Source organism: Tinamus guttatus, unplaced genomic scaffold (genome assembly GCF_059628265.1).
Source record: "Tinamus guttatus ecotype Peru unplaced genomic scaffold, ASM5962826v1 Tinamus_guttatus_pri_ptg000089l, whole genome shotgun sequence".
NCBI classification, from domain to species: domain Eukaryota; kingdom Metazoa; phylum Chordata; class Aves; order Tinamiformes; family Tinamidae; genus Tinamus; species Tinamus guttatus.
The window spans coordinates 4,024,113-4,047,982 of NW_028288623.1; the positions used below are offsets into that span (position 1 = coordinate 4,024,113).

Below are 23,870 nucleotides of genomic sequence, written 5' to 3' on the forward strand. Positions count from 1 at the left end.
TGTGTGTTCCAAACACGACAGGACACTCAAAAATACCTGGAAACTTCAGCTTCTCTGACTCGTCTACAAAAAATCTGGTTTTACCAATTATGCTGGAAGAATAAAGTGATGCCATTCTCCATTTAGAAACTTTTATACCAGAATACAAGAAGCCTTTTCTTTTTAGCTTAGGATTCTGCTAAAGTTAACCTAAAAACCCACTCATATCAATTCATCTCTTAACAACCTTATATTATAATCTGTATATAGATTACAACCTGTATAAAACACTCTGATGCACACATGATTACATTTACAGTTGTCAGTTGTATTTAATAAGCAGTAAGATGACAACAGTGACAGATTAAACACAGGTAGCGCATGTAGAAAGATAACATCTTATTAGACCAAATAATACAGGTAAAGCTTGTGTCTTCCCCCTCCCCAGTAACAGCTAGCACAATAATAGGGTATTACTAATCCCCAATTTAAAAAAAAAAAAGTGCTACCACTACCACAAATCAAATGCATTCACAGATGAATTCAAATAAAATTCCATTCCTGAAACACAGTCTGGAGAAAATGGCATCAGGAGACTGACAGCAGGGAGGACAGGTTTTAGTTCGAGTGTTACAGGCCCTATGTGCAGAAACAGTGCAGAGGCCAAGTCTCACGTGTCCCTTACTTGCTCATTTGGTAGGCAAAGCTTAAAAGATTTAACAACAAACCATAGCGGGAAAGCCTTTAGAACCCCACGAGAGCAGAGAAAGGTCTGGCCCCCGACACCCTGTGCAAGCTCAGAGCTCCCTCCCTGCTCTGCAATCAAGAAGACTAATTGGTATTTATTGCCACTTACACCTTTCTCCTGGATCTCTAGGAGGAGAGCAAAGGGGAAGATAATATTTACCAATTACATCATCAAGACAAACTGATAATCGCTTTTACATCAGACAAAGTTCACCAGACTCTGGGAGAAAAAAGCAGGAGCTGTAGACAGCTGGATGCAGAGTAGAATGTTCCCTTTCCTATATCCAAGCCTGAAAGGCTGGAAAGTCAGAGCGTGTACATGATGCCAGAACAAAATAAATGACACTGCTTAGGTAAGAAAACAAAGTAGTTGAAGGGGTGAAGGAGCCAAGGGAGAAGAAAAGGACGCTGCACGAAGAAAAAACTCATTGTGAAGCATCAGCAGAAGTCAAATGAGCCATGAGACAAGTTCCAGCTCAAAGGACCCCACACAGCAGCTTCGTGTTATCAGTCAGAAGAGATAACCAAGCAGAGATGGAAAAAAACAGAACATCCCAGATGAACAGAAGGCCACTGTTCAATACGGAACATTCAACCACCAAGTTCAACTACTGCACAGTAAGGAATAAAATATCTTCTTCCATTAGTATGAAATAAAGGAGAACCTTAGCATGGCTGATTGACTTGCTTCCCGAACAAGTGCTCTTACTGCATGAATATTATCTGCAGAGGAAAATGTTTCTTTGAAGGTATCTGCCTGGCTCTGAACGGAGAAGCTGCCATCCTTTCTTTCCCCAGCAGAACAAGTTGCCCAAATGAATGGGACAGAATAATGGGAATATTACAGCTGCTAGACACCCTCCTCACAAAACAGGCCCAGCAGCCACTACATTTCTGCTTCTCCACATCACAAAGCTGCTTTTAAAAGCTACTAGGCAGTGATTCTTCTGCAGCATATCCCCCCTCATTTACATCTTACATAAGCAAGGCCACAATGACAGGGGAAAGACATTCCCTCACCCTGTACTTCTGAGTATTTAATTGCCAGAGCATGAAAGGACAACTTCACAGCATAGCATTCTACACAGGAGAAGAAAAAAAACATCCGCCTTCCTTCCCCCAAAAATTCTGTCACCACTTTAAAAGTTGGAAAGAGATTAATTTAGTGTCTTTTTTTTTTCTTTTCTTTTTTTTTTTTTAAACTAGTTTTACCGGTGCTCTTCACAGAGGGACTTCACCCTCACACAAATGACAGGGAGGTTTAGCATCACCCTGGCTGACACACAGGTTTTTTGGTTTAGCCACCTCATTCTGTGCCCCTGCAGCAAGTGAGCACGAATGCTCTGGTAGTTCACAACATGCTCTGCCAGGAGCAGCATAAAAGCCCAGACTTCTGAGAAGCTCACAGTTTCCCTCAGCCAAACACACCTTCCTACTACAGTACCTCTGTAGACTACTTTCATGATCATGGTCACGATCAGCCTATGTTTTAATCACAATATACACAAAGGAAGGAAAAAATAGGTCAAATATTTAAAGCAGATGGGGAAAATCCCATATTCAAAGGGAATCACAGAAGAGAGACTTAAAAGTTCGTATCCTCTGTTCTGCTGATAGAGAGGATTTTAACTCACGTCAGATATCACTAAGTTGGATCTTGATCAAACTAAATTTGGTCCTGACACTGATTCACAATCACCAAGTCTCCCACAAAGCAACCCCAGGAACTTCAGTTAATCTGACAAGACTCTACAGTTACAGCAAGTAAAAGAAACAGAATATATTGGCTGCCTACCACAGCCTTAGACCAAAGATCTGAAGCCTGGCAAAGCCTCTTAGTGGTTCCTGCTTTACCCTAAGATTTGAAGGCTTTTATATACCAGTCCTTTAAGTCGGTTGATAGCTTGACATGCCAAAGGCACCTTTCATTTTTGTAACAGAAATGATGGGGGCCCATTTGTAGCAATCACTGCTTTCATGATTGAATGATTTAATTTATCTTGCTCCTTTAAGAAGTCTGAGATGTCTTTCCTTGCTAAGTAACAGGAAGCCATAGAGTCTTGCTGCACTGACAACATAAGCAAGAAAGCAAGGCAGCGCACACACTTACTCAAAATCTTCAAATTCCAGATCATTTCCCTCTACAGAAGGGCTTGAGTTCTCTGAAGTGGAAGAGGAGGAGGAAGAGCGGAGACGGTTTTGTTGGTATCGCATAGAGCGCTGACGAATACTGTCCCTCCGGGAAAGATACTGGATCATCCTCTGAGCATAATACGCAGCAGGAGACAACCTGAGAAGGAGAAAGATGGACACTCATTACAAGAGCAGAGAATGACAGCCAGTCTTACTCTTCCTTTTGAGCTCCAAGCTCCAGGACAATAGGAACACAACACAAAATAGGTTGTTTGTATTTTAACAGTGACTAAAGCAGAGGTAAATAAAGAAGCAAGTGCAACTTCCCTTCTATAAATTACACTCCCACATGATTCTGCTGTCATGCAAACAAAAAATATTACCTAAAGAGTCCATGGCACAGAAAAGTTTTTTTCCACTGTTTCTTCAGAGTCTTTCCCTTTTTCATTCTCTTGCCAGTTCAAACAACTAATCCCAGCAAGCATCCCTGCTAAAATTTAAGCCCAAACTCAGTCTAAACTCTGCTTACAATATGAAGAGGAAAGCAGCAACAGTCTTCACACAAATATTGAATCAAGGTCCTGCTGTTCTGTACTTAAAGGAGAGCATCATAAAATATCAAGCGGGGAAGAAAAGTTTGACCTAACTTTATAATCCTAATAGTGGAGATTTTGTACACTAGCAATTTTATGAAGCCTCCCCAGGGTTAAGCTCAACTTTATAGTGGCCAATATCATATAGTTTCGCTTTGTTACACTACAGCTAGTGGCAATCATCCCTGATAATATGAAGTGGCAATCATCCCTGATAATATGACTAAAAAAAAAAAAAAAACTCAGTACTTCTATAGGGAAGTACTGGGAATGAGATGTAGCGTATATATGAGTAGACTCATTCATCAACATGAGCAACAAACAACTAGATCAGGTCCGATAAAGTGCTCTGCTACTATCCTTAAAATCATATTTCAAAGGAAAACTGCATTTAATAGCATTTTGAGAGTGTTCCCTAAAGCAGCATGAGGAGTGTACTATCTCTTGAAAGGATGGATTATTAATGTTTTGGCTGCAGAAACTGATCAAGTGCATTCAGCCTCCCATTCCTCCACGTGTTCAGAGTATATAGCAAAAGAAGGCGGCAAGAAAGAATTACAGCTCATGCAGATAACAAGAGAGAGCCTCTTCCTGAAGGTAAGTTCCCTGTACCATACTGCTACCTTGATAAAAAGGCAGATATAGCAGAGAGTCTGCAGGCTCAAGGATCTAAATATTTAGTCAACAAGCAGCAAAAGCGGGAGGGGAAATCACACACAAGTGCTTTGTTTTCATTTCTTCCTGGATCTTTTATGCACAGTTTGACAAATTACAGCTGTTCATGCTTATATGTACTTCACTGTACTTCCCTGAAGATTGAATGGTCAAGTAAGAAAGAAAAATAAGGCATTATGACAATGCACCAGTATTCTGGAAGCTATTTTCTTTACTGGATTTTTCCATATGCCAGGCCTCTGTGTATTCCTTAGAAGCCCATAACACGAGATGCACAGAGAATGACAGAAAGGACCATTGAAATGAGGCAACACCATGAAACACAAACAGTCTCATCAGCCCAGGAATCTAATCACCAAAACTTTTTCTTTGTTAGCATCAAACTAAGTGAGGTTATGAAGAATGAGATCTGCAGATGTTTAGTCTTCTCAAAATATGCTGTGCATCACAAGAGAGAGCAAAACCATTCTTGTCTGAATAGCAAGAAAGACTAAGCAATGAAAGCTGGCAATAATGGATGACCAGAGGCCAAATTCAGCTTCCTGACAGCACATGTTATGCAAAACAGACAGATTGCAAAGATGATTTCCAAAGGGAAGACAAGAAGCTTAAATCTGATAAACAGAAAAAGGTGTTTGCATCAAATGCAAAGAGACAGAAAGAAACATAATCAACACAATAGAATAGGAAAAGATCTTTGCAGATGGACACATGTAAGGGGAAAAAAGGGGTATTTATCAGGCTGATTCTGTCCTTGAATGAACATAGATGCAACAAACCCGCATCAGAGCCAGCAGAAGAGGTTTAGCTATGCTGGAGACAGAGAAGTCTGCAAAGTGGCATAAGAAAGGCTGGCTAACAATGAACACTCTGCCTATCAGACAGCGATTTAACACAGCTGCAAAGCAGCCCCTGACCAAAGTTAGCCTATCAGCTGTCTAAACATGATCCAGTCAAAGCATATTGCTTGGTTCACTTATTTCTCACCTGTGCTTCTAATCACAAGAGCTAAATTAACCAGCTCCCTGAGGCGCTGGGACCCCAGCGAGTGAAGCTCTCCGAGTAGGAGAGCCCGTCCCGCCAGCACAGGGCTGCCAAGGACCGAGGTGCCAAACGGGCAGAAACCTGCAGGGCAAAAGCCAGAACCCAGCAGCTCCTGTCTTGCCCAGCGAGGGACCTCATGGGGAGGTAGCGCTTTTGTTGGGGAAGGGGAGAAAGCATTTTTATAAGAGAAAGCTCACTGAGCAGTGCTGCTGGCCAGGGAGAGCCTGTAAGAGAAGGAAGCGAAGGAATGTTTTGATGGCATTAGTAAAGCACAAATACCTTGCTCTGAATGGCATCACGAGCATAACAGAGCTACTAGATAGGACACGTCGTCAGTCAGATATCCAAACAGACTAGCTCTATACACAAGCAGCATTTTTTTAAAGCAAAGGCTGCTTCTCTTCACCCTCCCCATTTTAGAATCTTCATAGGAAAATAAAAATGACACAAATTGAGCTAGAGCTGGGGAAGGTCTGGGTCCAGCTTCCTGCAACAGACATAACAAGAAGTGGCACATCTGCATCCAAGAGTAAGACACTGCTCTGCAAATCTCCAAATTTCCTAGCATTTCAGAAACAGTGATGCCGCTCATCGAACCCAGCCTTGATGCAGTTGGCTGTGGTGTTTGCTGTTGTCATCACAACTTACATCTCTAAATGCTTCCCAGCCAGCAAACACATTCTAAAGTGGTTACCTGATGGTTGTTATTAATTTTCTTGCTTATTACCACAGATGCATAGTTATCACTAACCCCTGAGCTGAAGGTAAGGCTTATATAAATAACTACTTTTAGTCATTTCCTTTCCACTGAGACCTTCAAGTTCCAGGCAACACTTGAGACTGCCAAAACATCAGCCTGAGGGCCGGGTACCTTTCATATCAACTGCACTAGTCCTTTAGATTTGCCTAGAGACTCATCTACTAAACACTCCAAATTTATATTACTTTATAGATGTAGTCTAAGAGCATTTTAAAATCTATTTTAAAATGTATTAGTATAGAGCATTCTTTAATGTCAGCTCTACTTGGAGGGTAAATTCTTCCGCAGCTTCAGTTTTCTGAGCTTAGTGAGTGTAAAAACTATGGAGAATGACGTAACAGCCAAGCTGACCTTAACAGAAGTTCAGTGAGGCCACTGAGAAAGACGGCAGCAGGCTGCACCATCCTTCCCAATTTGAGGTAACTTAAAAGTGTTCTCTCTGCCTCATTCCTGACCTAGGTTATTCAAATAAAGCATCACTCCTCAGAAGCAGTAGACACAGCATAAAAGTTTAATAAAATAAAACTAACTAAAACAAACACTTAAGATCCCCAGCATATACATGAAGTTTTAAAAAATTCCACTGGGAACAGTTTGGTCTTAAGGATATATGTATGTTTATTTCACCTTTGTTTCACTTTTTCCGCTTTGTTTTTTAAGGACATCTGGAGGTCTCAGCCTTTCTGTTACAAATTCTAGATGCTACCAAAAACTCAAAATGCAGTAGCTATTTTTTAATCATATCCTTCAATTCCTACTGAGGTCAAAGGACAATTAAAAAGATCCTATTAGCCTAGCACACCAGTTAGTTTTATAGAGGAACACACTGATCTTACCCAACTCAAACCTTCAGCTGATGCTGATTAGATCTATGTATCTCATCTTTGAAAAGGACAGAGCAACACTTAATGGAACAAACTAAACCCCTTAGAGGAGGATTCAACATTGGCCTTTTCTTCCAAAGCTTTTTATAAACTCAGACTGCCGTAGCTACAACCACAAGCTAAAAAGGGAAGCTGAACTTCCATGTGCAGAACGCCATTTCGGTTCAAAAACTGCTACAAGCAAAAACTGCTACAAGAGCATTTTGACAATGTTCCTTATGCTACGAAATGTCTCATGAACGTTCCCTTTTCATACACATTAATAAGGTTCATTGTGGGAGTGATCTGGGGGGAGGAAGGGGGCTAAGAGAGAACAGCAATCCAGGCAGACCCTCCTTCTTTGTTCCTTCCTAAAATGCAGCACCTGGAAAGCCAAAACTACTTCACTGAAGAAATCTCTCTTCGTTAGAACAGGGATTCCAGAAAATAAGGAACTGTCCACTTACAGGCATTTAACAGCTCTTGGCATTCATAAATTGATCTCAATATCATAACTTCTTTTAATTCATTATTTGTAATATTTCACTTTCACCTCTCCGGGTAAATCAATGTCTCTATCTGTCATTTAATCAGCTGCTATGTAGAAAGCTTTTACATCTACCAACACAATTCAGATATTCCACTGCCAAAACTCAGTAACCTCACGATGTCTTCAGGACCTTACACGGAAGTCACACACATACTTCATCTTACTTGCATCTCATTTATTCATACCGTTTCTGAGCTTTGAATTACCATGCTAGAGCAATCTGCTTTGTGATAGGAAAAAAGAAAAATCACCGCTACAGAGGTTTATCGGCACAGAGATAGTTCAGAGTTATTTACAAGAGTAACTACACTGTGTGGGCTGTTCACAACACAGCCTCTTGTTTTAGAACTTGTGCATACAGCATAGTCTATAGCAAAATGCAGATCTTGTCACCAGTGATCTGAAACACATTAGTGGGGAGAAACAACTTTCAACAGAGATACCTGATTTTCAAACAATGTTATTCCTGTAAACCCTTTATGATAAGTTCCAGTAGCCTTTAAATCATGCAACTATGTCAGAGGTTCCTTAACAGGCTAAATCAGAAGCATTTTACACCTACTGAATTTTACTTTTTCATAGCTTTGCTAAATCCACTTAAGAGAGCAGATCTGTCACGATTTAGTCTTTGAAAGTTTCCAATGCTTCTTACTGTTCATGACTTTATTATCCCTTCTGACAAGGTCTATGGGTCAAATTATCCCATCTGTTGCTTTCTTAATACACTAAGTGGTAACTGCAAAGATCACTTCTTTCCATTTTTGATAACTCTATCATGTTTGCTTTTTCTGGTCCTGCGAAATACTCCCACCTCTTCTGGGTATTAAGCAGCACTACAGTTGTTTATATGTCTAATGTCAATGATTCACGATTCTTCAGAAATAATTGTCAGTATTTCGTTCTTAGTTAAGTATACTTAGCACTTTGGTTATGCTATCTCACATGGATACATTTAGGGAGACATTCCATTTTTCTAAGCATGCTGTCTGCTTACATCAACTCCTAACTACTTTTACTGCATTCTCTCTTACTTTCAAATTAACTATTTTTGCTTCAGTTTTCTTGAAAAGAGATTTTAAATTTATTGATTTCATGTCATCTACTGTTGCACCTGCTTGCCACCTAGTGTTCTCCATCCCAAATGATTTCACAAATCCCTATGCACTAACTTTAATGGCAATTTCTTCCTCTTTTCCCCATTCACTCTAAGATCAGACAGCATCTTCTCCTTTGGTTTGCCTTCTCTGCCCATGACAAGTCACACAGAAGGAGATAGGCGAAACACTAGGACCATTTCCAAGAATTCTGAGAGTTACACATAAGTAATGCTTTGGGGTATGAAACAAAAGTGCTTTGAGACAGCATTTTGTTCTTACCTGGCTGGATCTGGGTAGATTGGATGCTCCCGGGACCCTGCTCCATCATAGCGAGATAATGAAATGAGGGAAGACTCCAGCAACCTCCTAAAAGAGAAAAACAAATAGCGAAATCAAAGGCCAGTCAGGATCATCCCTCTCATCATGCTCTACTTTCTGAAATCTCTTAAGAATATTTCTATCACTGGTGCAAAGAACTCTATAACATACTTAACCACTAAATGATAACATAAGACTTTTGCTACACAGCTATTCGAATCACAATATTCTCACTATACATGAGAGTGAGCATCTCAGATAGGAAAGAGTGTTCCCATTCCTGCTTCCAAATTTCAAAAAAAAGATGGAGATGCTAGTTCTCTTTGGAGATATACTATCTCAGTTTATCAGGTTAACAAAACTACACCCGTATTAGCTATCTGTCTTACCAACTCAAAAATAGCACACACACAATGGGCGAAGGACCATGAGAACCCACTGCTTACTGCCTACTCAAATTTAGTCTCAAAGCTCAGAAAAAAAAGAGGGTTTTATCCACAAAAAAAAAAAAGTTGGGCTCCTCTATATCTTAATCTACCACAGGAAAGGATACCAATATTCACCCAAAAAGTAATGTACGCAAATGCAGCCAGACAGCTTGAATATGTGAGAAGCAAGTCTGAGTCACGACAGAGAGAATGTAAGTATAGAGAAGGAACATATCCTCCACCCTGGCTTCTACATGCACCTCTATCTAGCTTCTTGTCACAGAGCAGAGCATGGCTTTGTTTCAAGCCTGACTCATTCAAGCCTGCTGCAGCCATTACGTTAACACTCGCAGCACACTTGAGTTGGGGTGGGTGTAGAGAGTGGAAAATCAACTACCAAAGGCTGCTGAGATCCCCTTTTTAAGGCTTTTTGCCTGGGCACTCCTACTAAATTTCATTTCCAGTCTTGGTAACTCAAGCAAAAATTGTTATGGTTGGAAAGCCAGAGATCCACCAGCATGCCTGTTTTATTTCCCCCCACACACACTTGGTGAGAAAGAGGTTGGAATCAGTCAGTCTCAGCCCCACACTCCTTATTTGCAACTACCAATTGCCATGCAGGACAGTAAACATCAATCTCCTCAGAAAAGAAGGAAGATAGACCAGATATAATCCATGTACAACTTTCTATTTCTTGACAGCAAGTCTTAACATCACAAGAGAAAAGAGATGTTGAACACAAGGCAAACCAGAATGTTTTTCAGATAAATATAGTAGAAATGCAAATCAGAGATTCCTCTCCTTTTCCCTCTCTCACTCCTTCCCAAAAGAAAGAAAGAAAAGAAAGCCTCTCAAGGCAGCTCAGTATTGCTTTCCAAGAATAAAAATTTTCCTTCCGCATCTCATTATAAATGTAGGATACAGAAAACAGCAAGAAATTGCCCAAGTTACTAGGAAAGGCACATGTCAGATGCAAAGAGTTGATGGTTACTACAAAATACTGGGACTCTACAGAAGATAAGCAATCCTCTCCTTTCTGGCAAAAAAATACAAAAAATTAAAAAGTTGCTTGGCAACCCTTTGTCTTATTCAAGAACAGTTATTAAATCTCTTAAACTTTGAGATGAATTAATTCCCCAGGTTACTGAGTCAAAAGCTCTAACCTTCAAAACCAGTAGATACTAGGAAGTTCTTAGCTCCCTAGGAAGATCTCATCATGCCTCATCTTGGCTTACCAAAACCTCTCTCCCTCTCCAAGCACAGAACTCAATAAATGCAAACGCAGCTAAATCCTGAACAAACAGCAGAACAGTTTTATAATGTATACCTAAAGTCACTGTCTCATAACCTAACACTCGCACCATATTTAAGCTGCTTTAATCCATCCCTCTCCAGAAGGAATAAAAATTGGTAGAACTGTCATTCTATGCATTCAACTGGCCCCTTTCTAGCTTGCTGACTCAGAGTTCAGCGACTGGGTTACTGGCATTGCAAAACCAACATATTTCTTTAGAGTCTGATCTTCGGGGCTGCTTATATAACAGAGCACTCTAAAAACAGCAGTCTGCAAGTAGCCTTGATGTGCGGAGGCTGCCACCTCACTCAGCACAGTCCTGCCTCATCGCTGCTCGAGTGGAATATGCAGTGTTCCCCCCAGCAACTTAGACCACTTTATTACTAAGTCCAAAGTGGTGGCTTCTTATTCTGCAAACGATGCTTCAACAAACCAGCAAAAACAGGGCAGTTGCTTTGTTCTGTGTCAGTCCCAAACACACAGAAACCCCCTCGGCCCCTTGCAGCCCTGCAGGCTCTAACCACTAAAGGAAACAGCGAGGAGCAACACAGGGAGATGACCAGTCCAAGCCACCTGGCCCAGCAGCCTTTGCTGAAAAGGAGTCTCTAGGTGTTCGCCTCCTGTACTTCTCTCACATTTCCAAAGGCTGACAATTGCCTGAAGAGAGCACTGAATTAGAGGGATCGTCTTCAGAAAGCAGCCACCAGCTGAGCTGAAGGAAATAAAAAAGTACACCAAGCAGAGGGCACCAGAGGGGCATGGCAAAAAGGAGGAGGCAGAATACAGGAGGGAGGCATGCATCAGAGTTAGCTTGTTAGAGCTCTGGCAGGAGGCAGACTGCAGGGCTTGGAAAGAGCACTTCAAGAAATCCACAGTTCTCAACTTTACACCCCAGCTGACCCTTGGAAATGAATACTTGAAGAGCCCAGCTCTACAAGGTACTTGACATCTTGGCTGAAAACTGTTATAAGTTTCTGTGGCAGCTTTCAAACCAACAGCTCCCTGAGCAACAGACTGACATTCACTGTCCAGTTATCTGGGTACACACAGCCCTGTGATCTTACCTGAACTGCTTGCAGTGCCACCCCATGAAGCAATAGGAACAACTGCTGCTTTGGAAGCACCTCCTTAATCAGACAGGCTCCTTGGAAAGGACTGTTGTTACCGGTGTAGGGGGCAGGAGTGACAAATGCACTCCATTAAACACACTCCATAGGACACTGACTACTTGGAGTTGAACGGTCTCAGCTAACATGACCTTCAAGCAAAGCATCCCAAGGCAGCCAACACCAAAATCACCTCTGTGGTTATGTTATATGGGCGCTTGTGACCCATGTTGCTAGAGCTACATTCAAACCACATGGGCAAAATAGTTCAGTTACCAGCAACCGCTAATGGTTAAAGCCAATTATAAATCTATTTGCCAAATCTTAATCATCCTGCTACTGTGCTCTCTCAGACTATTAACAGCAAAAAATAGTTGGATATCAATCCATAAAAGGAGTACAAACAAAACAAAGGCAACGTGCAATCTTTGAGATCCAGACAGACCATCTCTGTACTTACTGGTCCCAAGTTCAATGCAAAATCTGTACTGAAACCAGGGTACTGGACACAAATTAAATATGTAATTTAACCAATTCATTCTGCGCTAAGCTCTTGAGGCCCAAGTTGCAGATCTGAATGCATTCGGTACTGACAAATGGCTTCAATAACAGATGCATTGCTATGACCACCAATAAAGTGTCGCATTCATGATACTGATGCTGTAACCTACTGTCCCTAAGGAAAGTATGAAAAAGTGTTTTTAGTGTTTTTCATGTTGCATTCCTTAGGAGTCTTGCATACTACACAGTTTTTGTCAACCTGTCCACAGTCTCAGAAGAGTCAAGGACTATTCATTTTCAGTAACCCTGATATCCCACCAAAATATATGCTGAGGTTTATAGCAATTCTGTTAAGAGGGGAAAAGACGATCCATGGAGGAATAGTAGCAGCTCTGACATAGGGAAGTGCTAGCCACCAAGTGTGTAACAGTTTCAGACAGAGGAGGATGCAGAGAGAGGCCAGAAACACATCCTGCTTGATTGCACCTCCTTTTTGAAACATTTCACAAGGTAATGCTCTACTCCAGAATCCTTCCTGTAGCTCCCTCTTCCTGTCCTCACCTCCTTACCATTTCGCTTCCCAGATCTGCAACACACTAACACTAGGCTCTGTGAAAGTGATTGCTCCACTATCCCTGTCTAGACAATATGAAATTGTCACAAATGACATCTAAAGTACAATTAGAAGAGAAACTGCAATTTCCACTCTCCTCCCCCGCTCACTAGGGGAAAAAAAAAAAAAAAAAATCACACATTAACATCCCTCAGGTTGTCAGTCAATGCTGTGGTGATGAAGATTAATTCTGTTCACCCTGGGAGATGCTGCAGGCCCAGCTTGCTAAAAGAGCAGGAAGGGGATTGTGGGGTGAGGGGAAGGGTTGCTTTCTTTTATTATTATTATTATTATTACTACAAGGAGATATAAATTGTCTCTGTTTAGTTGTGTTGAGTTCTCAGCAGCCTCCTTTCCTATCAGACACCAATCACTACGGAACATCCTTCCTATGCTCCTTCATTTACTCTGGCTCTGCAAACAGCAAAAATCACTACTGAAAGGGAAAAATGAAACCCGGTCCAAGTTACAGGACATGCATAAGATGAGAGAGAAACAGAGAGACTATCAATATGCTAAAGGATATTGACAACACTAGCAGCTTATGTGAATCTCCTCCCAGGGTTTTACATCTTCTCTAAAAGGGCTTTTGCATCCCCTGCTGCTGCCCATTTAGAGGTGAAATTACTGCACTGTTCTGTATTACATCCCTCTTCCAGTCCTCTGATTTACAGCTAGCAGTCAGTTGACTGCTGGCCCCTATGGATATGCTCCTACAGTTAAAATACACAAACATAAAATAGTGATAGTGTAAAACTACATTCTAATCAGTCATCTTCCTCTTATGAAGCTGCAAAACTTAACAAGAAAACCAAAGCACAAAGTGAGCTGAATATTCTCCAGCTAACCAATAACGTTGCTACCCTCCCTCAAACCCAAGCCAATTATTAACTGTTAACCGGCCCAGTTGGCTCCCAGAGATCCCTTCTAGTCTGAACATACACACTAAACAAAAAAGTCACCCAGTGCAATCCCTTGGTTTGGGTTTTCAGCTTTACTTCTCAGAAGAATAGGAAAAGAAATATTTCACCAGAAACCTCTGCAATGTATTGCAGAATTTCAAAGAGTAAATTGAAGCGACACAAGCAGAAACTATCAGGTGTTCTGTTCCACAGCTTCATTTTTTCATAAAAGTTTTATAGTTCTTTTCTAACAGCCAAACACTACAGCTATCACCAGTTTCATATGCAAGCTTAAAATAAAGAAGCAATCAGTATGCAGTTCTAAAGATTCCCTGAAAAGATGATTTCCAAAATTAAATTTATAACAATCTACCCTGACACCTGTATGCTAACATTTCTAGCCCATTTCAGCCTCCGTGTGGTTACGGTTAGTCATAGATTCTGGCACTGGGATTGAATCAAAACAGCTCCCAAATAGAAACAGATATATAATAAGGCCATATTTTTCCTCAGACAACTAGAACTACATACAAGAGGTCAATACCCAGCCTTATCCTCGAGAATTCTCAGCACTGAAAATTTGCTATGAAAAGGTATTCCCCCGAACTAGCTCTTCCACCGCTTTGTTCACATCTCCACCCTGAATTCCTCATCCCCAGTGACATACTGAAATAGGTGACTGTCTTGCCTATGAACACCCAAGCTCTGCTAGGCATTGGTAGTGTTTGTGTTTTTGACTGTTTTTTTAGATTGTGCTGCATAAAGGCCACCTCTTACACAAGAGGTCCTCCTTTCTGAAGGCAAGCATGGAAAGCAGTGCAATGGAAAGCAGTAAACATGGAAAGCAGTAAACATGGAAAGCAAAGATGCAATGCACAACCCTACATATGTTCCAAAAACAGCCTTTGTAGAAAGCTTTGGTCTCTGAGGAGTTTTTGCTAACTGTGAAGGGCAAACAGAGACAGAGAAGACATCCTTCCCAGGTGAAGGTGTTGGTTATTACAAACTGAGAGAAGTGGTTCATACACCAGAGGACTGTGCTGCCATTCAGAGGAATCTTGACAGTCTGGAAAAAAGGACAGAGAGGAACCCCATGAAGCTCAGAAAGGAGAAGTGCAAAGCCTTGCATGCAAGAAGGAACAACTTTATGCACCAGCACACACTGGGAGCTGAGTGGCTGGAAAGCAGCATGGCAGAGAAGCACTTGGGGTCTTAGTGGACAAGTTGAGCCTAAGTCAGAAAACGTGCCTTTGTTGCAAAGACGACCAACAGCATCTGGCTGTATTTGGAAGAGGGTTGTGAGCTGGTGAAGGGAGGTGATCCTTCCCCTCTGCTCAGCACTGAGGCCACCGCATCTGGAGTCTGGAGTGCTGGGTCCAGGTCCGGGCACTCTACTACAAAAAGATACGGAGCAAGTGGAGCAAGTCCAGCAAAGACCTACTACAATGATCAAAGGACTGCAGAATCTGTCAGATGAGGAAAGCTGAAAAAGCCAAGATTGTTTAGTCTAGAGAAGAAAGGCTCAGGGGGATCTTATTGCGTATAAATATCGGAAGGACAAGCGTAAAGACAACAGAGCCAGACCCAGTAGCGCCCTGTGGCTGTGAAAAGACACGAGATAACAGACACTAACTGAAACACAGATATGTCTGAAAAAGAAAAAAAAAAAAAAAAACTTTATTTTCTCTATTTTTACTGAAAAGGTGACAGCACTGAGGACAGCAGTGAACGGAGCACAATTACAGGAAACGAAGAATCAGTCTTTGCATTTTGATTAAAGACAGAATTCTGATAGCAGAAACATTTGAATTTTAGTTCTTTAAATCTGAAGAAAGGGCACAGGCATCTTCAAGAACATGGTTAACTGAAACTTTACCAGCTTCAGTCCAATGAGGAAGTAATACCACAAGATGATATTAAAAGGGTCAAGACCAGCTGTGACAGTATTGATTAGTTTGAGAATAACTCTCAAATGAAAAGGACTATGAAACATCTTGCACTCTCATTTTGCACGGGCAAGACTTTGGGGATGCAGAAAGAGGAAAGGTAAGCCAGCTCCAGCTCAGGCTACTGAACCTGCTGTTTTGCTCTGCAGGAGCAGTTTCATACCAGTGCTCAGAATGGAACAGGCACCTCAGCCAAACTGAAGACACAGACAACACATATCTGCACCTAGACTCCTAGCAACACCTGTTTATGTCAAATTCAGCTAGAAGGGATTTGTTTATAGTCATCATGGTTATTAAAACAGGCTTGAATGCACGGCCAGAACAGAGCCAATACACTGTGAACTCCCTGAGCCTACAACTTTATTCTTCTACCCGCTCTCCTACATATAAGGTACATTTCAAATTCTTTTTCTTTTAGGACTTCTCAGCACCACAGATTGTGTGGACAGCACAAATCTCCGCTTACCCACGCAGGCATATCTGCGTCAGCTTCTGGGATAATTACATAGGACTCCTGCTTCTCCACAGGGAATCGAAGAGGAGGTGTCTTTCCTGAGGTGGCAGAGGCATAATGTTATCTCTACAGGTTTCTCAGGTCATGAAAACAGAGGTCCCACTGCACATCAGTAACTTCCCTTAAAATGATGTTTTTCAGTCTAGAGTGATCAAAAGACTCTGGCCAAAAGAGGACCACAGGGCAGCTCAGCCACTTAGCCCTGCCTTGCTCCCCTGCATCCTGAAGGAAAGGGGAAGGACCCGATGCTAATGCATTTCAAACATAAAAATGAGTCAGTTTCCTGGCAGATAATGAACGCTGTTTGTTCACAGACTTCGATTCCAGGAGGTGCTTTCTCAAGACGAGCAATGGAGGGAGGCTCAGCTACCTCACACAAACAGCCATTTGGCGCAGTCAGTCAAAGATGTACGTGGAGAATGTTTCAAATGCCTGTTAACTTTTCAACAGACCAGAACAGCTCAACTGGAGGAATCTAGAGCCACTGCTATTTTAGCTACAGTTCTATTACTGAGATTCCTCTGCTCCAGGCCCAGAGAGCAAACGTGTGTTCTACTGTAAATTCTCCAGCCCAGATTCTGTAAGGAAGAGCAAATAATTGGATGACGACACTTTGTCCCCAGGCACACCATGCTGTGTGCATTTATAAAGAGCATGAAAAATGAGTGCACGCACACATTACATGTAAGTGACTGCATATCTAATGACTAAGAGCTTACATTAGCATTAAAAAATAGGCACATTGTACTGCCAGCGTCTCCAGCACCTCCCCACATCTGAGGAAGCTACCAAGTGCTTTTAGTTAAGCATATAGGACTGAAGTAGGCCTGAGAGCCTGTCCATAAGTTGTTTCTCGGCAATAAAAAATAAAAATGCCTTAGGAATTGTTTTAAGGCAAAGCAGTGGTCATCAAACAACAAGGTCTGAGAAGCAATCTTCTCAAATACTTTTGTGGTATGTCCTCACTCAGACCACTTCCTTTCTCTGGCCTCTTTTTCTGCATGGATTGACTTCCACAATAGGCCTCTGTTATAGTAGCGTTCCTCCATCAGCTTCAATTGTGGCTGAAGAATTAAGTGCAGGCTGTTGAGGCTATTTCTTGGAAAAAACAAATTTACTGTTGTCAGGCCTCCAATTTCTGTTTGGCAGGTGCGCCCTCTCCCATGGAGATCAAATTAGCAAATTGTAAAATGCTTCATATTTTTCCTATTTGTCAACAAAAATGGCAAAGAACAGTCTGTGCTCTATATGAGGTACTGCTACTGAACTCCAAGATTTACTGGTGATCTTTCAGGGACGAAGCATTGTTTACAATCTCAGCTTGTCACTCTAAATGTTCAGCTTCCTCACCTTCTATTCAATACAAGAACTATATATCGTAGATGAGTAAAGCGTGGCTTTTCAAACATCTAGATACAAAACAGCAGATAGATATGTCCTGGTAAACAAAATGGGTGAACTCACTGTTTGATATTCCCGACCTAGCCACAAGCAGTTCACCTTAAAAAGAAACTGGAAGCTATCTGCAATGTACAGATTCCAGTTTGTGGAACTGTTCTGGGGCTTTGTTTGCTGTTTATCTGCCTCTACATGGTAGCAGGGGAACTTGTTGGAATTGGACTTCAGTGATGTTCCTTAATAAGGACCAAAGAGATGCATGTTTCAAAATCTTCTCTAACTTTACTACTTCATCCAAAAAGTAGTAAGATCTGTTTCTCTTTTAAAAATTTCTGAGGGAGGAAATGACATTACAACAAAGATCTCAGTTAAACACAAGTTGATTGAAAGTTATAAGATAATTAAATTCAAACAAATAGCTATTGAGGATATCATAAAAACAGACAATAAGTTCTCAGCTCTTCTACGAATCGGAGAAGATGTGAATAGCTTCCGTACCTTGAAAAGTTCTTCCTTTGGTAGGCTGGCTATGCTGTCTGCAGGTGGCTTCTCTGAGCCCCTCTGGTCCAAGCACAGCATGTCCAGACAAGTTTGCTTCATCTGGGAAGAGCTGCTCCTCTTCCCTTCCGCTACTTGTGTGCATAGAGCTCATGCATTTGTGTCTCTAGAGATGACTGCTCTGTACCCTACAGATAGGGAAATATTCTGGCTTTTTTGTTTGTTTTTAAGGCCAGCATATAAGTGACAAGCACCTTTGCATTCAGTCCTTTACACAGTGAAAATACTACTATAGGCTAATACCAGTTGAGATCTGAACAGTCTAGTCATTTAAACCAAATTGGAGCTTCACGTCAGAGCCATAGGCTCCAGTCTCAACTCAGGAACAGGAGTGACTATTCTCTTTCCCAACTTACCTTTGCTGGGCAGAAGTGTCATTGTTCCTGTCCTGATAACCCAATTTGACCATAGACTAGTCCCAGCTTGACCACAAATCAACACAGTACCTGCAGTTTAGTACTGGAAGAAGCATCCTCTCGAGGTAAATGACTAAGCCTATGCGCAACAACAAAAGCATACCCAGAGCCTTCTTACATGCATGACTAAAATTTTAATAAGAGTTCAAGACTTACTTGAACTAGACAAAAAACACACTCCCATGTAAAAGTTGGACTCCAGTCAACATGTGCTAACCACCTGAGAATAAATCCTGTATTATGAAAGTCTAGACAAGGGATGGGCAAGCATTACAGATTACGAAGAGTACATGAAAGCTTGGCAGACAGCAAGAAGTTGGGATGACTTCTGTGAAGTTGGCAAGTCTCTTACAGGTTTAACTTATTCTTTCATCAGAAAAACAAAATAGCAGTTTCACTCTGAGATCTAGCTTCTTATCCATTTCAATCCCTTATAAAACCAACAGGATAAGCTGCTTCCTTGCTTGCACTCTGTATCCCCATCCACACCTATTTCATGTACAGGAATAATTTGCAGCTGTATGGTTCCTAAGCAGAAACAAAATCACGATTTAGGACTCCGTCGGGAAAAAAATGAAGTTTCAAGGTATATTAGCATCTTTATACAATAATTCAGAAAGTGTGGTTCAGTAAGGAGATGGAGGAAACAGAGAGCAGAAACAACATTACCCCCTTGTGGCTGAAAGGGAATATGGAAACGAAATAGGTTCAAAGAAACTTCTTCCAGAGAAAATCAGAGGGAAACAAACTAGGTTTGTTCTGTGTACAGTAAGCTACATGCTGCCAGGGGGACCACGGTTACTGAAGAAAGGTGCAATATGGGCTGGGATCGCGGTACCACCCGCGCGGGTGAGAATGGCACCACTGCTCCACACTGGCACTTCAGGACAGCCCCAGCCAAAGACACACAGATCGAAGCCTGGCTATTAGAGGTGAAACCACAGGTACAGCTTCTGTACCTTTCTAAGGGAAACACCACACAACCAAACCCGCTAGCGGCGTACAGCGCTAAGGACTGGTTCACACCAGCAATCTTATCTATGGCTTTACTCACGTGGGCCCCAAACCCTGCAGTCTTTGCTTAGGAAAGAATGTTGGCCTCGTGCAACAGGAACACAAGCAGGAGGGACATCCATTTTCAGACAAGAGCTAGCAGTTAAAAACAAATTTAACCCTGGATGCTATTACATGAAGTTCCAGAAAACACTGTTTGCAAATGTCAGTATACACTGTCTCCAACAGACTAGAATATGTTAAAAAACAACAACAAAAAAAACGATCAAACACAGTGCTTTCAAGTCAGCTGTGCAGATTAGACTGTTCCTTTATCCACACAGCACTGAGGACTCTTCATTTCTGTACACTCACCAATTAAAGGAGTTTATACAAATGTCACCAGCCATCATAAACTCTCTAACATCCCCCACTTATTCCTCACTGTGTGGCAAAACCATTACCTGGGACAGTTAGAAAGGCTTTTTAGTTTTACAGATAACTTCAGTAGTTCATCTTGGCTGCCAAACCAAATAGATGAGCAGGACAAAAACATTATGAGTTATTCCAACACAGGCACAGAGGTTACTCAGACCACAAACTACGGAATTTGTCCTCTATGATATGCACAAGGGACTGGTTAGAGAAGCTTGAGATAACTGCCAGACAGCACTTCTTAATGAAAGGATATAGACAATTAATGGCCTTTCCTCCTCAAACACAGGATCCATTCAAACCTGTGGCAATAACATAGAGCTCATCTGTCATTTACAGTAATCCCTAGTCAAAATAAATAGGTAACCACTATCAAAATTTCTCCCTTAGTTAGTACACTATAAGCAGCTAAATTTCGAATGTATTGAGGACCACTTTAACTCTGTGTATGTCTCTTTGCCTTTCCAGGGTGGTTTCATAGGGTGAGGTTTGAAACATGTGAACAGGGAGACAGAGCACACTACTCACTCCTTGCATCCATCCTACGAAGAAGTCTGAGGGGCCATGCCAGACCATGAACCACCATCACATCTAACAGAGGAGTTTTGCTTTTGTGAAATACCACAAGAGTTCTGTAAAAGTCTCTGCTACCATGTTAAAGTGGCCAAAGATTTATTGGAGACATGTGAATATCAGGATCCATTTTACTGGACAGCATTTGTACCGCCTCTGTCATTAACAGAAGAGCCAAAATATATTTCACAGAAGATCAATGTTACCTCTTTTTTAGAAGCTAGAACTAGCTATCATTAAACAACGAGCTGATTAGAAGGAACTGCTCTCATCCACTTCACAACTTTTCATTATAAACTTGAATTGGCCCACATGGCAGCAATGGCTCAAAGTACTCACAGGATCTTTTTCCCACACCAGGTTTATAGCACTAGCACAATGCTTTCTCAACCCATTTTTAGATTACCAGGAAGTTATAGAAAAATTACACCATCTCTCATCTGTTGCTCAATTATTCTCCCGTCATCCAGATCTTGCCAACAGCCAACACCAATTTAATGCAGCATATTTCACATGACACAACTCCAGATATTTCTAAGGCTTGTCTCACTTCGATGTTAGCAGTGAGGCACAGAGATCCACAGGGCGAAAAAAAAACAGCCTTGTGTTTGAATTAATGAGATGAACCTGGAGACCCTCAGGAAAGCTGAAGCTCAGTCTTGGCAACTTCTGCATAAGGTAGACCACAGTCCCCCCTGCTCCCTCTCCAACCTGGTATGAGACCTCAGAGAGCCCCCCGAGCACACAGGCAGCTTCCAGGCCGCGCCGAGCGCGAGGGCAGGGCTGCCGCGCGGCCGAGGCCCTCGGTGACGCACCGCTGCTAATAGAAGTGCCAGAGCTGCCAGTCAGGAAGAGCTTCATTACATGCTTATTAGTGCACTTGTGATGAGCCCAAGATAATTAGCCCAGCATCATCAGAAAGGGCAGAATTCTCTCCCTGCCCAGCTGGCATAGCTGCATCAACAGAATTCAAAGGGGAACAACCTTCATTAAACCACCTATTAACTTTAATTGACCCTCTACAGCAATGTCCTCCTAGCGAGCTACTCCTCAGCCAGGCAAGCCAGGTCAAGGGCTGGACTCTGGTCATGAACAGGGAATAAGAATATATGTGCAGTTTTCAGAGGCAATATTTATCCAAAGTATTTTGGCTAGCGTTTGAATACAGAGCTCTCCTGCCCAATGAGGACACCTAATGGAGAGACAAAGAAACACAGAAGATAAAATGTTGGTTACAAGCTAGCACATGGATTAACTCAAACACTAAATTCTAACCTACAGAGGTCCACGGCACAAAATTACACTGCCTGAAAGCGAACACACAGACACCTCCCACGTTTCCTCAGGCATGCAGGCCTCACCTTCCCTCCTCTTGTTTTCCCAACAACTTGAACATTACATAGCACATACCTCGTGACTCGCAGTTGCCATCTTTGCACACTTCCAGAACTGCAAAAACTAGTGGACCTTTTGCACTGCTGTGCAGAAGCAGTGGCAGCACTGCCCACTGCGGGAGCAGGCTCTAGGCCCAGGGGAAGAGGCTGGGCTCACGGATGTCCCTTCTAGGGAAAAATCAGGTAGGTGGGTACCTGCTGTTATTACTCTATAAGGGTAGAGAAAAAAAGCAGCTAGTTTGGGAAGGCCAAAAAATGAACTTGCAGGATTCATCTGTCCCATATCAAGGGTTGCTTTAAAGAAGAATTTTCATGGCTGGACCTCTGGAGAACTTCGATGTGTTTAATTAGCAGGCAAAAAGTTTCACTTCAGAGAAACTGCTATAGCATTTAACAGTAAATTCCTCACTGCTTCCAGCCTCCTGATCTCACTAATCTACAATTACCATTAAGTTCAGTTAGAAGGGAAGCAGAAGCCTTCACCACATCTGTTCTGAAATGAAACCTATGACAGAGCAGAAGACTGAGAAAGTAAGAGTCCCTAGATGAGCTCTGCAGCAAATTCTGTAAAAGGATTTCGCTGAAGTTCTTACTGTAGGAATTCCTCTGGACTTAGGCTCACATATTGGATCATTTGCTCCAAATTCATATACCTCAGCAAAAAAAAAAGCATCTGTTTGCACAGGTGACTGGGTAGGCAAATAACCGCGCACCAAGATGCTACAGTCACCAAGGCAGCAGCAGCAACCACCATCTGCGGAAATCAAAGTCATCCAGAGACTTAGTCACAGGATCCCAGCTGTCGGGCTGCAGCCAGCCCAGCCCAGGAGAGCTCGAGCAGGCTGCCATGGCATGTACTTCAGGGCATTTTTAAATGACATGGTTTCTACAGAGTTAGCTGGAAGGTAATATCCACGGAGCTCACGGCATCTCACTATCCAAGCAGCTGCCAAGAGCCTCATGAATAAAAAGGCTATTTCTTCCCATTACTTCTGACAGTACAGGGACTTGGTCCACAGAACAAACTACACAGTGGGGATATTACAAGCACACACAGCTATTTCAAAAAAGAACAACAACAAAAAGTGAGACATGCTCAAATATCATTTTAAAGCTAAATTTGTCAGCTCCTTCTCACCTCCCTATCCTTTTAAAAAGAATTTAGAAGATATCTGATTTAAATTAATGGCAGGTAAGTTTAGGCCCAAGAAGCAGTTATCATATAATCAGCTTGAGACTCTCACTACGGTAGACTATAAGAACTGGGGCAGGGATTTAGAAGCAGCTGAATAGTTTCATGACCACCGCCACTTATTTGCTATGCAACTAAGGCAACAAGAAAGGCAGCTAGTGTTCAGCTTGAGTATAATCAGCTTATCTTCAGGAAGAAGGAAAGAATTCCCTTTCCTCAGGCACTCCTGTGAACAAACCCCATTCAGTTAACTGCATTTGCATCAACCTGGAATCTTCACTTTCCCGAAGCACAAAGCATCCATTTCCCAGAAACAGCAGGGCTAGAGCTTTCCTCCAACAAACCTCACAAGTCACTTGAGACTTGTATCAAGAGAGCATGTCAAACCAAAGCCAGGTGGGAGACTCTAAAGTATCAATGTCGCTAAAACAGCAGCACATAAAAGCACAGTCAGCTCTTCATGGTGCAAGCATATTTTAGTTAACTCTGTTTCCTGTAACATATTTAAATTTTTCAAAGTCCCTCCAAAAAACAATCACCTTTCTAAAAAAAGAATCAGATGGCTAAATACAGCAGAGTCCAAAGTCTTCAGCAATCAACACGCTCCTTGAAGAGCTCACGCTAGAGTCAGGTGAATGGAAGGAAAAGTCAAATCTTAACCTCTGTCAAGGGCAAGCAAACCACATGGGTTTGATCAAGCACTCAGAACTAAAGTGTATTCCAAAACCTCTGATAGAAAGCGCTGGCTATTTTAACAGCAATAGCCCAATGTTACAACAGCAAGAAAATATCTGTTCGCCCTCCTATTTTAGCACCCGCAACCTTCACAAGATACATCACTTGTG

General features: G+C 41.9%; 1 protein-coding gene across 3 annotated transcripts in view; it reads right to left on the minus strand.

Annotated features, from left to right (window-relative positions):
• Positions 1-23,870, minus strand: part of AMBRA1 (autophagy and beclin 1 regulator 1) — a 113,444-nt gene that overhangs the window by 83,706 nt on the left and 5,868 nt on the right. For all 3 annotated transcript variants that reach the window (XM_088520512.1, XM_010226427.2, XM_088520511.1), the window contains 2 exons: positions 8,721-8,807; positions 2,837-3,016 (listed from right to left, as the gene is read on the minus strand). In XM_088520512.1, the coding sequence (XP_088376638.1) occupies positions 2,837-3,016; positions 8,721-8,807 (267 nt within the window). The remainder of the gene's footprint in view (positions 1-2,836; positions 3,017-8,720; positions 8,808-23,870) is intronic.